This window comes from Antechinus flavipes, chromosome 4 (genome assembly GCF_016432865.1).
Source record: "Antechinus flavipes isolate AdamAnt ecotype Samford, QLD, Australia chromosome 4, AdamAnt_v2, whole genome shotgun sequence".
Classification (NCBI taxonomy): domain Eukaryota; kingdom Metazoa; phylum Chordata; class Mammalia; order Dasyuromorphia; family Dasyuridae; genus Antechinus; species Antechinus flavipes.
Window position 1 is genome coordinate 434824824 of NC_067401.1, and position 18684 is coordinate 434843507.

Sequence of the window (18684 nt, forward strand, 5' to 3'; positions counted from 1 at the left end):
CTGAAAGATGACGATCTAATAATGCACCCTATTCACAACAAATGACCATTTGCAATTTGAAATTTTATGCTAATGGGAAACCTAGCACTCACAAATAAATGAGGTTCTCCAGATGAACTTCATTTTGTCCATTCCACAGTTGCCCTTCTACTATTCCCCATTCCCTCCTCTCTTTTACTCTGCCTTGAAAAAATCTTTGGCCAGAGCTGTTAGCAAGAAGCAAAATGAACAGATTTACCACTTAATGTACCTTCATTTCCTCCACTTACTTTCAGTGCTCATGAATTAGGAAGAATCGGAGCCAAGAGGCTGACAGCAAGGAGGATGAAGCAAAATAAGTCAGAGGGCTGGATGACCCACAAAATGGGATAATGAGGCCTTCAGTAATAGAGAGCTCAAAAGTACAAGTCTGGGGGAAGGTGACAGTGGAGCCAAGCCAACTGGAGAAAGGAGGGTGTATTTTCAGAGGCAGACCAAAAAGCAGGAAGAGCCTGGATCATATTCGGGTCTCTACCAATGAATCACTGAGTAAGTCTAAGCAAACTATTTCCCTTCCTTTTAACTCAGGTTTCCCAGATTTTATGGAATTTTGCACTGTAGTTATTTGTGTACATGATAGCTACCCTATCAGGCTACATGGTAAGCACAATAGAATTTGAGAATTGGAAGACACCTGAGAGTTCATATAAATGAATAAGTCCTTAAATGAAGCATGAATAGACTTTACAATATCCCCCCAAAATGGTCATCCATTAAATGCCGCCACTTGGATATCCTTAGTATCAGAGAATTAACTAGCTACAGAAGCAGCCCATTCCATCCTGGGCAACCCAAACTATCATGTAGCCCTTCCCTGGAAAAAGCTTAATCTATTTCCTTGCAACTGTGACCTATTATGTCAGTTCTGCCTTTTGAGACAAGAAAAAAAATTAATTTCCTGTTCCACATAATGACACTTCAACTATTTGACAGTAGTGATCATATTTCTTTAATTTTTTTTCCAGAATTCATTTTCAATAGATTTTTTTGGCGACCTGGTTTTTAGAACATGGTCTGACCACAGCAGAATACAACAGGGCTATTACCTCCGTCATCATGGACATTGTGTGCTTCCATTAATGCAGCAAGAGATCTCATTAGCTTTTTTTGGCTTCCCTCTGAAGGGCAGGCACCCAATTTAGACTCACCTTGACTCCAAAAAGAGCAGCTCAGGACTGCCTATGCAGCCAGCCCTTGGCCACCCTTTTGAACTAGTATTCACAGTGGGTATTGGAGGTGAAAAGTTGGGAGGAGAGAAGAGGGATGGACATGCAGAAAGCTAGGTGTTATAGTGGATAGAGCACCGAGCCTAAAGTCAGGAAGACTGATTCAAATCTAGCTTCTGACACTTAACTAGCTAGGTGACCCTGCACAAATCATTTAATCCTGTTTACCTCACTTTCTCTGGGGAAGGAAAAAGCAAACCATTCCAGTATCTTTGCTAAGAAAACCCCCAAGGGAGTCCCAAAGAGTCAGACATGATTGAAAAATGACTAAACAATGTGTTTGAATGAATGAAATTTATATAATTATTATATGTATATATAGATATGTATATGTGTATACATATACACACATCTCTCTCCATATTTGTCTTTCTTTCAAAGATGTTGTCTCAAAGGCACTGCCTCTAGTTGAAACAGAAAAGACTCCTGATTTTGGAATCAAAGAACCTGGGGTTCAAACACTAGCTCTGTTCACTGATACAAATGAAATGCAATGTGGGAAAGTAGAAAGAACATTGTTTTGGAAATCACATGACTAAGGTTCAAACCTTAATTTCTACTATTTATTATTTATATTATATTATAAACCTTAGGTTCTACCTATATTTTTATTATTATACATTTATATTATATTATTATTTATATTCTATATTATTATTTATATTTTATATTATTTTATTTATATTATATTATAATGTATATTTATATAGGTAGAACCTACTAAATTTCTATCACTTACTACCTGTGTGACAATCCCCTCAATTTCCCTATCCATAAATAAAGGAGTTGAACTAATTTTCAGATTTTTGAATTGCCTAACAAACATCTCAACAGACCTCCCTACTCTGTAGAAGAGAAAATGACAGACCAAAGAAGTTAAATAATAACTTGCCCAGTTATACTAGCAAAGTTGGGGGTCAAAACCAGAAATTCTGACTTGGACTCTGCTGCTATTGTTATTACACTGAATTGTTTTAAATGATCTGTACAGTCTTCTTATGATGACATCATAACAATTTATGCCAACATGGACAATATACATACCAAGGTCAGAGTCTAGTAATAATTTATCAAACCACAGCTTATGATACAGAAACGACAAGCCCTTGGCCAGAGATGGAGTATATCTAACAAGGACTTGTAAGAATATACTTCTTGTTGTTACTGTCCAACAATACCTGATTCTTCATAACCCCACTTGAGGTTTTCTTGGCAGACATATAGAGTGGTTTGCCATTTCCATTTCTGTCTTACTTTACAGATGAGGAAACTGAGGCAAACCATTTCAAGGCACTTGCCCAGGGTCTCAGAGCTAGTATACATAGGCGCCCAGATTTAAAGATTCCTTCCTCTGGGCCCACTAGTCTATCCATTGTACCCTACACCTAGCTGGTCCTTTTACTTGTATTATCTTGAAAATATCATCAAAAGGACTTTGCACTAAAAGAGAGGAAACTGTCTATATATATTCATGAAATTAGAAATAGTATTTATAGTACAGAAAGTGTCTTCTATAGTACAGGAAGAATAGCAATTGAGATATACATAAGTTCATAAGAGTAAAAATTGAAGAATGAGGCTATCAATAAAACCTATGGCCTCAGATACAAATATACAAAGGCAGAAAATATAGGCAACAATGAAATTTAATTAGAGATACCAATTCAGGGGGCAAATGTGACTTCATAGTTCTAATACTTGGTAAAGTAGGACTAATGATAGAAGTAAAGCTTTCAATAAGTACACTGTATTCAAAATTTAAAAAAATTAAAGGTAAAAGGATAGAAGCATATTGTATTAAATATATTGAGATATACTCATGTGAGGAAATTTTGGTATTAGAAGAAAGGAGCAATATGAAGAACAATGAAGAGAGAAATATTAGGCTATGTCATTACCACAATGTCACTATAGATTATCTGGAGAGAACAAGGATAATAAATCCTAAATCTGGTACAGAGAGTTAATACAATAGCATTGGAGAATTTTAATTATTCAGACCTCTGCTGGAACTCTCTCCCTCTCTGCCAAAAGTAGAGCATCTCATTCATTTTTGCCTTAGCTTAATAAAATTTCACCTAACAAAAAGTGAAGAAACCAAGGAGAGGGATTGCTATTCTGTACTAGATTCTTCTCAATAAGAAGGAACTCAAGGTTTGAGTGGAAGTGGGAAACTATTTCACCTTAGAAGTTCTGAGAAGAATAAATCCCGGCTGATTCTGATATGTGCCTTGGATATTTGAAGAAAGACTTGCCAAGATTTGGGGGGGGAAAGGATTGGTAGGATCTCGTAGATAATTCTACAAGGGAAGTTAGCCCATGATGAATAGGAAGATATCCAAGATAAATTCTGAATAAACAGAAACAATTCTAATGAAATAAAAAAGAGGAGCTGTCTAAAAAGCACAGAGAATTTTTCAGCTAACTTAAAATTTTAAAAAGACAGGGAAAGAAAAAGCAAGGCAAATAAATGGAAGATGAATGCAAGAACATGTAGGAACAGTGTAAAGAATAGAAAACATGCTAAAGTTGAGGAAGAAAGCTTTTTATTGCTATCTTGGGGGAAAATGGAGGATAAAAGAAGGCATTGGATCTTTGCTGGTTGTTGTAGCCGTTATTGTTTATCTTTCATTCTTGGAGAAGACCATGACATCAGGCAGATGATACTGGGACATGCAAGTGAACGGATTTTGAGTGAGGGAGGACTGTGCAAAATCACTAGTCTTATTTCCTCCTCCAAAGCTGGGTCCAGTGGCAAGATACAAATCAGGACATTGTTATGTGTGAATCAACAATAGTGCTGGATGAAAGAAAAAAGGCAGGGAGAACTGCTCAAATCTTATTCTGTTTTTGCTTCGTCCACCAAGGATGATGTTCTTTGAAATAGAGAGGACTAGAACAAAAGTGAAAAATGAAACCCAATACTAATTAGAACCTATGACTATTTTAAGACTGTGTCTAAACTGTTCTTGATAAGTTCAGATCATCAGGTCTAGAACAAATACATCCTCAGAATTTTGAGGACTCAAATGCTGAAATCACATTATCAAAAGTGGTCTTTGAAAAATGTGAAGAACAAGAGATGTGCTACAGGATTACAAAATGCAAATATTCTAATTTAATTTTTAAAAATTAAAAGTCTGTAAACTATAGACTAGTGATCTGATTTAATTCCTGGCAAAACTCTATAACACAATACTAAAGTGACTGTGACTATGACCAGAATAGTAATGAAGAGTTCAATAACAACTTGAAAGGAGTTCTTCAATGGAGTATTTTGGGAATCTGTCCTTGGTTTTATGCTGCTAAAACATTTTTATTATTGACTCAGATAAAGGCAGAAATGGCATGTTAATATATTTGTATATGAACTAAAGTTAGAAGGGTTAGCTAACATATTGAATGCAAAAGTCAACATTCAAAAAGATCAACAGATGAGAATGGATTGGCTGAATTTAATAAGATGAAATTTAGTAGAGATAAAACTAAAGTCTTAGACCAATAATCAACTTGTACCAGTGCAGATGGGAGAAAGATGGCTAAAAAATACATCTAAGGCTTTTAAAGGAATGGACATTCACTGGAGTGGGGAAAAAAATTATAAAAGATTCATCATATGCTAAGTATGGGGAATACAAATACAAAAATAGAGTAGTTCTTGCCCTTAAGGAGTTTACATTCTATTTAGGGGAGATAACCAATAGAAGTAGACTCCTGTTTATGTTCAATTGTTGTCTGTCAGAAATGTCAGGGAATGCTATCATGGAAAGCAACAAGGCAGGTAGTAAGAGACCGAGAAGGTTGAGGAACAATCACAGGGTATATGATCCCGGATTGTGAGGACAATGGATTAAAAGGTCTAAATGAAGTGGAGTCCTAGCACCTCCAGCAGAGGTACTCATGTAAGGGTTAGCATCCCTCTGAAAGCAGGTACTCTTCACCCATGGGAAGCAGGCAATGGGGCCATTGAAGGGTGTGCTAGGGATGAGGGTGATTAACCACCAGAGATTTTCAAAAGTAGAATGGTTGAATCAGGAGGCGTGTGCTCCCTCTCTAGAGGCTTCCAAGTAAGATCTGAAGGTCACACATCACTGTTATAAAAGAGGTTTCTTTTTCAGATATAGATTGGAACAATGCCCTCTGGGACACAGGTTCTGTGAGTCTGTATTACATTAGCAGAGCCAATCAAGTGAGTATATCCGTATTACTTTGCACTGCATTCTCCTCTCAAGAGACTCTCTAAACAGTCTGATAAGCATCAGTTATGGGAAACACAATTGCTATTCTTTTCAGATGGAGAAAAGTGCAACATCGCAAAACATCAAATCCTTTGCTGGGTTTATATTAGAATTCATTCAGGTCTCAAAGGCTCATAGGTTTAAACAGGTTTAGAACTGAGAAAAGACAACTCTCTCATTTAACAGATGAGTAAATTGAGTCCCAGAAAAGTTAAAGGGCTTGCTAAGGACACCCAGGCTGTAAGTGGCAGAGCTGGAATTCGAATCCTGTATCTCCAAGAATAATGCTTTTTTATGGTACCAAACTGTCTCTTGGTCTGTTGGACCAATGTGCTTGAGAGTCCCCTCCCACCCCTTTCTCTCCTCCACTGTATAATTATTACCTGCGTGTAGACAATGTTTAATTATGCCTGTGAGGTTTTCTATTTTAACCTAATTGGATCTTCCATCATTATTAGTATTAAAGATGCTCTCTCAGGCTAGGTCCTGTGGGACCTGCCACATTGGCTCAGTTTAATCATTCTGACAGCTGTCTGTGCTTCCTGTTGTGAAGTATTCTCTATTTCCATTCCCCTCCTACTTTTCTCCCCCAAACTGAAGTTTTGCTGATGGCGCTGCTCTTTAGTAAGTTAATCAATTAATCAGCAAGCATATATTAAATGCCTGGTGTGTGCAAAGTGTTGTGTGACCAACCTTCTGGAAATGAGGCTCTCAAGTCACAGGACAGACTTCGGATGGTCAAGACATCTGTTCACTGCTGGATCTGTACTGAAACACTCTCCAGCTTATGCTTGTCTGGCTTCAACTTAGGAAACACAAGGTCATCTCCTGGGTACCAATAGTCAATACAGTAGAACTCTGGTGTAAGCCATTGTCCTTATTCCAGTCCTTTCAACTACCTTTAGCCATTTATCTTTCTATTTCATCTATGTCTCTCTTTAAGGAAAAAAATTATATATATATATTATATATATATATATCACATATGTATATAACAGATATAATATTGGTGGAAAGCAATGGGTTATTGTAATTTTTAGACAATAGATGTGTTCTTAGAATGAAGAATCCTGGATATAGTTGGGAGAAACTCCAGAGACCAGTGAATCAAGAAATTGAGGGAAGTTTAATGATTTACCCAACCTCATAGATATTAAACATCTCAGATGGTATTTGCACTCAAGCCTTCTGCAAGATTAGATTTTTTGTAAATTGAATAATCTTTAGTTGCATTAGGGCAGGAGGTTTTCAATTGGGAATTTGTGAAATTAAAAAAATATAGATAATTATATTTCAGTATAAATGATTTTCCCTATAACTATTATATTCTGTACTATTTTATATTTCATAATTATGTTATATACTTATATATTACATATGATAATACTTTATAACATATATTCTACAATATTTTATTTTATTAATTTGAAAAGATTACTCCTAGAAGGAATAGATAGATCTCACCAGACTTCCAAGGAACCTATGACACAAAAAAAGATTAAAAACTCCTTAACTAGGGGAACCTAAATATTTGGGAAAAAAACCTTGAGAGAATTTTTGGTAACGCAGATGTATGTTTGCAGGGCCTACATCTGTTTAGATGACAGCATCAATAGGAAATTCAGAAATATCCTCACTTCATCTCTAGCTCTCTCTTACAAGCTGCTATGCCCATCTAAGGATGCTGCTGCTGCTGCTGCTGCTGCTACTCCCTAATGGGAAAATCTCCTGCCTTGGACTGTTGTATCTAGAAGGACTCCAGTCACACTGCTCAGTTTTCTTGCAGCTCATTCTTTGGTCTAGGTCCAACCCCACCACTTTCCACCATTTTTTAAGTGTGGTCTCCTTTGAGAAGCAAAGTACAAAAGCACTAGATTCAAAACTGGAAGACTTGGGCTGGTGCTTCCATTCTAACATTTGTTTTGTGACCACAGGCAAGCTTCTTAACTTATCTGAGCTTCAGGACAATAACACTGTACTATTTATAAGTTACATGGACCTGGGAGAATCAAAATATGCAAGATCATTTTTTAAAATGTAAAATGCTACACACATTTGAACTTTAAGATGGTCCATGTCTGGCTTCTCCATCCAATGGAAAGACTGCGCAGATAAACTCTAGTTTCTTCCAGCCCTAAGATTTCATACTTTTATGCCTCTATGTGCTTTCCCCCTTCAGGTTCTCCATCCATCATGCAGGGAGCATAGATGCTTTGAGTGCAGATAGAAGAGGTTGAGTACGATGTAGAATAAAGGTATCAGGTAAACATAAAGCATTTTTCATGGCTACAGAGGATGGCTATTTTCCAGGAGGAAGATTTCTGGAGACAGGCAGGTAGCCTCAACTATCAATCTTCCAAAGGCAGGGGAGGAAGGCTTAGGAACATCTGCCAGGTGGGGAAGGGAAGAAGAACATGAATTCAGACTTGTTTCTTTCAATGACAGATACTGACCCAAAAGACCATGCTGGGCTGGGAGGCAGGGGGATTCCTTTAGCTCCAGCTATCATTCTGGAGGAAAACTGAAAGTTGCCACTGTCAGCTGCAAGATTCTCCATCTCTACTCTCTTACACCCTATGTTGTATATTTGAAGCTCTCTCCAGAGCATGGCAACAATGCAAGGGAAGAAAATCCAGGATTAGGATGAAGGATGTGGGCTTCTGGAAAGGTGGGTTGGGGGTTAATGTCTATGATTCCACCAATCTAAGGAACCCTGGAAAAGGACACCAGCTTTGCAACTTCTAGAATCTTAAGGAGAGTTGTCCAGAATGACAAGAGCTTGTGACTTGTCCAGTCTGATATAGCTGGTCACATATCAAAGGTCACTGGAGGCCAGTTCTTGTGGTTTCAAGGCTGGCTCTCCAGCTGCTGTGTCACACCGCCTCTCAGAGATGGATATATGGAAAAGGAGCAGAAGTCTCGCTCTATGTTTGGGTCTTATGGAAGGTTAAAGCAGAATTTGAAATGTGTTTTCTGAGAACTCCATGTGCTTGTCCTTGTGCTATCTACCAGTCCCAAACTTTATATCCTATCACTCACCTTCTTCCCTTCACTTACTTGGACAGCAGCTGCTTGTTATTAGACCCAAGTCTAATCCCAATTCTCATCTTGTGTTCAGCATAATTCTTATGCTCAATAAATATATATTTTTAAAATTCAACACTTTACTCTTCATAGAAGCAATTCTGTGTTTAACTGTGTTAGGTATTTCCTCCCTTAAAAAATGACAAACATCTCTTCAGTTGACCTGGCTGCCCTTTCCAAATAAGGTAAAGCCTCTCTCCAAATCCTATCACTAAGATCTTAATGACTGCTCTCCAAGCTAAACTCACTTGTTCCCACAAACACCTACAGGTCCTGTACTTGTAGATTGTTCAGGTGAACAACACTGTTTCCTCATCAGCACAATGATTATAATTGGCCCACAGGTCCAAAGGTCTGAACTCTTTCCAGCTCCCCACAGGATATATTTGAGTCTTGGGCCACTTCACATTAAACACTGACCTAGAGGCAAAAAATCTCACCTTCTTAAGTTATCCTCTACTAGGTTTTCTTATCTATAAAATGAGGGATTAACCTGGATAAATTCTGAGGTCCTATGCAACTAATGCTCACAGAGATTATTGTTTGTACTTTGTTCTCAAAGATGCAAGTCCCTACATATCTTTTCAGTTTCCTTTTTTCCATTTATAAAATTAGAGGATTATAGTAGATGATCTCTTCCTTGCATGGACACATTTAACTGCCTCTGTGTCCTTCCTAGTTAATTTATCATTAAATTCCTGAAACCCAGCTTTTATCCTCAATGATAGCAGCTAGCATTATTTAACGCTTTCAATTTTGCACACACACCAAAAAAAAAAACTTTAAATATATTATCTCATTTGACCCTCATAAAAACCAAGTGAAGTAGGTGTTATTATTTGGAAAAATAACTGGGGCAGAGAGAAGTTGAATGACTTGATTAGTGAGTATATGAGAGGAGGAAATATACATTTATTAAGCACCTTCTCTATACCAGACCCTGTGTTGTTATTTACAAATATCAACTCTGATATGATCCTCTCAACAACTCTAAGAAGTGGCTATAATGATGACCCCCCAACTTCTAGTTGAGGAAATTGAGGTAGGTGAGTCACCCAGGGTCACACAGCTAGTATGGATCTGAGATCAGATTCCATAGAAAGTCTTCCTGATTCCAGAACCAACCTTTTATCCACCAAGATTCAAACTCCAGCCTTCTTAACTCTTTGCCTGTCATTATCTATTATTTCACTTACATGGCTTTAAATCTAATCACCAAAAATTTTCCTTGGTGTCAGTGATAGTATTTTTTCCTCAGTTTTTATTCTTACCAGTCTGGATTTATTCATTTAGGTAATATTGTCATTTCCCCTCCACCATCTCAAATAGTCCTTCTCCTCCATGAAGGGGAAGGAGAAAGCAAATTTGGAACTCAAAAAATTTTAAATAAATGTTAAAAATTGTTTTTACACCTAATTGAAGAAAAATAAAAGATCAGTTTTTTTCAAAATCCTCCAGCTTTAGCTTCTATAACATCGTAAGACCTTCTTTTCCTGCTTCTCTGATTTATGTTCTCTTTCTGTTAAGCGTTCACCGCAGTAGGCTCTTTAATAATAAATGCATGTTTCTGTAGCATTCTCCATTGATGGTAACTCTCCCTCCCTCTTTCTACTAAATGTGACTGGAGTTTCAAGAGAAGAATAATAGTTTACACTGGCATAGCAGCTCAAGGATTTCAGAATGCCAATGTTGGGGTTCAAAGGAGACTTCAAAAATATTGGGGTTCCAAACCAGTGTCACAAGTTATCTCAAAAGAATTTGCAGACTTGGATCCATCTCCAAAGTCAAGGGGCAAAGTTTATTATAATTTTAATGCCAATTAAAGTGGGCTAAGTTCTAAAATAATTTAGCAAAGATAGGGGAAGGGGTAGGGGGGAAAGAGAGGAAAATCTGAAACACAAGGCTATGAAAAATGATCTGTGCATATGTTTTGAAAATAAAAAGCTTAAAAAAAAAATAAAGTGACTGATCTTAAGCCCCCATAAAAAAAGAAGTGCTATAAATCACTTTTGATTAGAGAAATGCAAATTAAAAAAATAATTGAGGTACCACCTCAATCCTATTAGATTGGCTAATATGACAAAAAAGGAAAATAATAACAAGATTTCCATCAATTGTAGAATGGCTGAATTAATTTGATATATGAATTCAATATTATTGTGCATTAAGAAATGGTGAGCATGCAGATTTAAGAAAAACTTGGAAAGACTTGAATAAACTGATACAAAGTGAAATGAGCAGAACCACGAAAACAGTATACACAGTATCAGCAACACTGTGTGACAATCAACTGTGAATGATTCTACTCTTCTCAGCAACACAATGATACAAGTGCAAAACACTAACAAAGGAAAATGTTACCCATCTTTAGATAATGAACTGATAGGCTCAATGAAGATCAAATTTTATTTTTTTTCACTTAAGTCTTTTTCACAGTTTTTGTTATGTTCTTTCACAACTATGGCTAATATACACACACACACACACACACACACACACACAAGATAGAACATGTATAGCCTATATCAAATTGTCTACCATTTCTAGAAGGGGAGAGAGGAGAGAAAGAGAGAGACAGAGACAGAGAGAGACAGACAGAGAGAGAGAGAGAGAGAGAGAGAGAGAGAGAGAGAGAGAGAGAGAGAGAGAGAGATTGATTTAGAACTCAAAATCTTGTAAAAATGAATGCTAAAAATTGCTTTGACATCTATTTTGGGAAGGAAATACTATTTAAAAACCTTTTAAAATGACATGCTTTTAAAATTGGGGGGAAAATAACACAGGATCAAAAAGATAAATTTACAGGGAAAAGATGAGCGAGATCAGATGCTTCATGTCACTGATATGCTAATTTTGTGGCTTAGAGACATTACTGAGGAGTGGTCTGTATGTACATCATTATTGTCTCAAAACTGTTATTTCTGACCAACAGACTGTTATCTGACAGCCAGCATTGTTTGTGAACTACAGCACTGCCAAGGCCAGGTAGACTTAAGGTTATTGCTCCATCTTCGTAAGTAGTCACCTATAAACATTATCTCATTGGATAAGTCTTTTGAGGCAGGTGCTACAGATGTTATTCTGTGCCTCCTGTAGATAAGGAAATTGAGGTTCCAAAAGGTACAAGATCACAGGGCTAGTAAATGTCAGAGGCTAGGATATGAACAAAGCTGTTTCCCAACTCCAAGTTCAATATTCTTTCCAAGATCAGTCCCAACTTTGTGCTTTTCCATTCAGCCTCTCTCTCACTAATCTTATACCTTGAACCATGCCCTATTATATGATGATTAATCACACCTCCAAAGTTAACACCTCAGCCACTCTCCAATACCATATTCACTTTTGAACATCCAACAAGACATACTGAACATCCCATGATCGTCTCAAGTTCAATATATTTAAAACTGAACTCCTTTCCTTTTAGGAAGGTTATATTCCAAATCTTAGTTTTTTTAAAATAACATCACCACTCTTTTCCTAGGCACCTAGACTCAGAACCTATGAAGCATCTTTAACCTCTCCTTTTTTAAACCCATGAATCACTAAATCCTATTCATTCTTTCTTTGAAATATCTCTTGGGTTCACTCCTTCTGCTTTCTAATCCATACAAGCTTCATTACATTAGCCTGGATTACCTCAATAACCTCAAATTGGTCTTTCTACCTTTTTACCCAAGAGTTTCTCCCACACAATGATGTTCCATTAATATATCTAGATCACTTCTATCATGCCATTTCCTTATTTATAAGTCTAACAAAGGCTCTCTGGGGCTATTGATTAAATTTAAACTACTTTATCTGGGATTCAAGGCCCTCAATAATTTGCTTCTATTTTATTCATCTTTAATTTCCATGACTCACTTAATCATTCAACATTTACAAAATGCATAACATATGTCCTCTGCTATAGTACAATTGAGTAAGTCATTTTCTCCTACAATCATCTTGCTTTTTTTTCTACTTTATCTTTTCCTATGACACCCTTTCCTTTTTTTCTAGCCATTCAAAGTCCATAATATATCTTCCATGCCACTTTAAAAAATATATTTTTATTACTTTTTATTTTTGTAACATCTCCATTTCTAAAAGGATCCTTCCTCCTCCCAAAGAGCCATCCCTTATACAAAGAAGGCAGAAAAATTGCAGCAAAATTCAAGTCTGACATTATATATATCATTCTGCATCTAGGTAAGAAAAGGTAGAGGAGAAGGAGGAGGAGGAGGAGGAGGAGGAGGAGGAGGAGGAGAGAGAGAGAGAGGTGTCTTCTCACCTCTTTCCTTTGGGGCAAAATGAAGTCATTGTAATTTTTTAACATTCAAATTCAATGTTGTAAATACACTTTTCCTGGTTCTATTCACTCCATTTTCCATAAGTTTATATGTTTTCCCAGGCATCTCTGCATTCATCATATTTATCATTTTTTCTAATACAATAGTAGTCCCTTCCAAGTTTCTTAATTACATTCTTTTCAGTTCTTTATTGTGTATCACCTTGGGTTATTCTCAAGTTGTTTCATATTTAATCACTTCCCATATATCAGTCTTGTCTTCCTCATAAGAACTGCAGGCTTTTTTAGAATGGAGGGTTTCCACATCCAAATACATACAGTGAATATTTATATTCAATTGAAGAATGAATGGTAAATTCTAATATTAGGATGCTTTCAGAATCAAAAGACCAATATGACATCTGGAAAAATGAGTGTTTTGGGTTCGTATATCAAACATCTGAAGTAACAGTAAATTTGAATGGGGAAAAAAATCTCCAAAATCATTCTTTGTCCACCATCATCTGAATATAGCTTCCTCCCATTTAGGAGGCAGTAGGGATGATGAGGAAGACATAGCAGTAACTCATCTAATGATCAAGAAGATTAGGCTAGTCCTTCATGTAGTTGTTTCTTGATTCTTCTTTTAAGGTATGTCTGACTTTTCATGACCCCATTTGGGGTTTTTGTGGTAGAAATACAGAAATGGTTTGCATTTCCTTCTCCTGCTCATTTTACAGATGAGGAAACTGAGGCAGAGTTAAGTGACTTGCCCAGAGTCACATAGCAAGTATCTGAGATAGGAATTGAACTCAGAAAATAAATCTTCCTGGTTCCAGGATTAGCTAGCTGCCCTTAGCCCTTCATATTTAAGTTTAAAAAAGAGCAGGGACTCCTGAATCACTTGAAAATGACAAATGATAAATTTTTGGCTGATACCCAAGAATTTTTCTCTTAACCTGTTTATTGGACTTTTAGATTCATCCTTCACTGACTGGTTCTACCAATGCCCTCAATCCCTATTGACTGGATGAGTAATGCTCAGTCAAAGCACACAGTATTACTTTTACAACCTGTCTGTTTACCTCTGGGATTTCCCAGTCTCTTAAATAATCAGGCTTGGTCTTCCATTAATGAATGAAAATATACAACCTATCCCTATGCTTCTTGCCTTTCAGGAAGCCTTATTTATAGCTGACCCCATAATACCATATTGTACATGAGGAAAAACCTTCCTCAGAGCTCTAAAAACCTCCCAGCTAGCGACCACTTTTGCCACTGCCCTGGGCTCTACCTCTAGGCATGGAAAAGGGGAACAAGATAATCTTTATTCCAAAAGCCACCAAATTAGCTGGTTGCAGAAAGAATGTGTGCCTCTTGGAATTAGTGAGAAAAATCAGGGTAGCCTACTTTCCAGACTTCTTCCTTAAGTAAAGATGATTTTGTTTCCCACTGGCGATGTTGAATTTCAGGGCTGAATTATGAGAAATCTGTGGCCTTGACCTCCTGCCTCCCTCTACTAGGAAGTCTTGTTGCTCTTCTGAATATCCTAAATGTGAAGATTTTGAAAATGAAATCTCTTGGGGCAGCCTGACATATGGAGACAAAAATCTCCAAATACCATTATTCAGAGAATCAGTCCATTGATCCCTAGGTAATTCATAGAAAGCTGGACTTTATTCATTTGCATACTTGTTTTAAAATCCGGTTGCTTGGTTTTAACATTTGACTTGAAATTTTCATATGGTGAAAACTCAAATATTCAATAAAAGGATGAATAAATAAGAATATTTGCTTTAAAAACTGGACATTACTTGACATCTAGACAGTGTGTCTCTGATTTACTCAAAACTAAACTAGGAGTCAGCTAGGCAGCTAATGAAAGCAAATAGCTGCTGACTTCCAGATAATAACTTAAAACAATAGTTCCTTGGACATTAATTTATGTAGCAAATGTTTGTTGAACACCTACTATATGCTAAACAATGTACTATTAATCAGGCCTATTCTAGGGACTTCCTGGATATCCGGAGAATATTTTACCTTCCAAACTAAACTTAAACTAACCCACAGCTATCTCTAAATTTTCTATATTGATGGAAAGCAAACTCAGGGTACCACCAGGAACTTTAGATTACATTCCTTTTGTTTCTTTGGTCAAAAATGTTCTTTGCTTTTCTGTCATTGTTATCCCATGGATCATAAGATTCCTAGAAACTGCCTAAACAAAACTTTTCATTCTTTTACTGATCAATAGAGAAAGGACAAGGGTCTCTCAAGAAGTGAAATCAAAAAAAAAAAAAAAAGTGGTAGCATGGTGACATCATTTGATGCCAGAATGCATTTTTATTTCAACCTTAACTTTCTTACCGATGATAATTTTCAGTGTAAAGGAGAGAATAAACTCCAACAGAAACAAATTGAAACCCATCAAAATAAAAACTCATATATAGATAATCCTTAAAATTCACACAATATTCTCTTTCTGACAATGCTATAGTGAAAATCATATATGATATTAGCATCCCTTTTTTGAAAACCAAAAAAAAAAAAAAAATGAGATCAGAGAAGTTAAATGACTCATTTGCCTATGATCACCCAGCTATGAATCTAGGTCTCATGACTTTCTATTGTAGCAAGATGTTTACTCCCAAGGCTTCCGCAATAATCTCTGTATGAATGACTTCCAGATGTATCACATCTAACCTGTCTTCTCCAACAAGCTCCCACTAGTTCTTATCTATGGATATATTGGTCAGTTTATATAATTTCAAGTTGTTTTCTAGAATGGTTACATCGAGCTAGAGCTTTAATTAACAATACATTAGTGTGCCTGTTTTTCCTCAAGCTCTCTAATATAAATTCTTGCCATTTTTGTCATCTTTGCCAATTTTCTGAGTGCAAAAATGAGACATAACTTCAGAGCTGTTTTAATTTGCATCTCTCTTTCTATTCATGATTTAGAATGTTGTTTCATATGGTTGTTATACTGTGTCATACCTCCTCTTAAGCAGTTTAATGTTCATATTCTTTGACAGTGTTTTCCAGGAAATATTTTCTATTCTTACATATTGATTAGTAACCTGTACATCTTGAAAATAAGAATATTTTTTCACATGGAGGTTTTAAAATTTTGTTAGTCTTATCAAAGAAGCAACCCCCTAGTCTGTTTATCCAAATGATCCATTTCTCCTTTGATTTTTAGCATTTTCTCTTTTGTTTCTATTTTTGAATTGTCTACTCCATTTAAATGTTTTTTGTATTCTTCCTAGTATATCCTGTTCTCTTACTCTTTCAGTGTCATATCTTTATAACAAAGAATTAAAAAGGGGGGGAGGGGCGAGGCTTAGCAAATGAGTCAACATACTCACCAAGTCCAACAACATATACATAATGGTCTATATCTCTGCAAAGTAGTATCCCATTCATTCTTAACACTTTTTCCAGAATAATCCTCTTGATACATAGAACTGACAATATCATTCCTCTGTTTTTTGTTTTTTTTTTAAGTTTAGTTGTCCCCTATTGCCTACCCAAAATAATACAAGTTCCTTAGTCTAGCATTTGAAGTCCTCAACAATTGACTTTCATTTGCCTTTCCGACAATCACATGCCATTTCCCTCCTTATAAGCTATGTTCCAGCTACAGCAGACAACTTTCCATTTCCTAGTGGTTTGCCCTTTCAAGCCTGAAAGTCATTTATGCATGTTACCCTTCCCTGCACTCTGGGATGCTTTCTGATTATCTTCCCCTACTTGACCTCTTCTTAAAGTTTAGAGGAGGTATCTGCCTGCCTTGAATAACTCAAATAAGTTATCTTCTCCTTTTAAAATGCCCTCACCAGTCATTACACCACTCATCCTGGATCTTTCCTATATAGTCTTAACTTATATTTTAGTTATTTTACTTCTAAGATTGTAAACTTTGGGAGCAGAAGCTATCCCCAGCACCTAGCATACTCCGTGACATAGTAGACATATTTTAATCAATTAAAAAAACATAATGTGTGAATTTGAGACAGAAGCATGGACTGGTTAGATGCTTATATCTTTCTATTTATAGAATTTAGATGGATCAATTCACCTAATAACAAGAATGGCCCTCCTCTCTTGTCTATGTGATAAAGCAGAATCTTCTCTTTTTACTTTCAGTTGGAAAGACAGATCCAGAAGAAGAAATAGAGTTCCGGAATAATCAACAGTGGAAGCAACGTGAAGTGATGCAATAGGCTACTCTGAACACTGCTTATTTATCCCATGCCAAGGACCTGGGTTCCACTGGCACACAGGGAATTCTTACCGGTAGATGGGGTCTTGCATCACCAGCATCTTGCTCTCATCCCAGGTCCACTCCTTTTTCTGCAATAAAAGAAGCTGTAAATGAATAAATTAAGGCGTTATCCTCAGCTACAGAACCAGTAGGCAGGTTAAGACAGAAATGCTTACATCAACTATACTCTTAACCCCCATTTCCCTCTAAGATCTCTTGAGTTAATTGCCCAGGAAGGGAAAGTGCCAAGTGTCAAGTACCTGGTCTAATCACTTTCCTTCAAGCATGTCAGGAGAGAGCCTCTCCAGAATGCTGGGGGCAAAAATGGATGGGGATGCCTATGGGAACTGTGGGCAATCTTGAAATCTAGGTTAGAGTGGGCTAACCAAAATAATGCACACATGCATACACATGTGCATGCATACATAATTACATACATGCACACATATGCACAAATACATAGGATGCATATATATTGGAGTCTAAAACACTAAAGGAAAAAGAAAGAAACAAAAGTGAGAGTACCTTCTGGGAGGCAATGGATAAGGTTTTGGGAATTCAACAAGCCAAAAGAAACTTCCCATTCTTAAAAAAAAACACACACACACAAAAAAAATCTGCATTTGTTATAATTGAGATAAAAGAACACTGACACCCCAGTTATATTCTTACGTGAACATGCAAACAAATGAGGGTTCCTAACAAATGAAATGGAAGAAGGGAAAAACAAAAAGAAAAACTCAGGACAGAAGAACTACAAAGAGGACCACAAGAAAGTATCATTTCACAGAATCATGGTAAAGGATTTTGGAAGTCAACCAATCCAATATATAAATGAATGTGAATATCCTGTAGAACAAACTTAATAAGGAATCATTTGGATTTTGTTTTGTTTTGTTTTTAGGGGGAGGAGGAGACAATCAATGTTAAGTGACATGCCCACAGTTACATAGCTATTATGTGTCTGAGGTTAATATGAATTCAGATCCTCCAATGTGCCATTCCTTGCCTTATCATTCCATTATGAAGACATTCATTGAGAGGAAACCCGCCCCTTCCCACAATAGCCCATTTCACTTCTGGAAAATTCTTAACTTTTTTTTTCTTTTTTAAAAATTACTTTTTTAATTTTTTTATTGTATTTCTTTATTATTTTTAAAACATTAGAAAACCTATGAATAATTTTTCAATATTGATCCTTGCAAAACTTTGTATTCCAAATCCCCTCCCCCAGATGGCAAGTAATCCAATATATGTTAAACATATTAAATATATAATTAAATCCAATATACATATACATATTTATACAGTTATCATGCTGCATAAGAAAAATTAGATCAAAAAGGAAAAAATGAGGAAAAAAAACAACAAAATGCAAGTTAACAAGAAAAAGAGTGAAAATGCTATGTTGTGATCCACACTAAGTTCCCACAATCCTCTCTCTGGGTATAGATGGCTCTTTTCATCACAAAATCATTGGAACTGGTCTCAATTATCTCATTGTTGAGAAGAAACTCTTAATTTTTAGAGATAGCTTTCTTTTTTAAATTAAAACTTTTT

The 18684-nt window shown here is 36.3% G+C and overlaps 1 protein-coding gene across 2 annotated transcripts in view; it reads right to left on the reverse strand.

Annotated features, from left to right (window-relative positions):
- Positions 1-18684, reverse strand: part of NOS1AP (nitric oxide synthase 1 adaptor protein) — a 371378-nt gene that overhangs the window by 89196 nt on the left and 263498 nt on the right. Inside the window, exon 4 of one of the 2 annotated variants that reach the window (XM_051999131.1) lies at positions 17155-17228. In XM_051999131.1, coding sequence (XP_051855091.1) covers positions 17155-17228 — 74 coding nt within the window. The remainder of the gene's footprint in view (positions 1-17154; positions 17229-18684) is intronic. The other variant, XM_051999132.1, reaches the window with a different exon arrangement.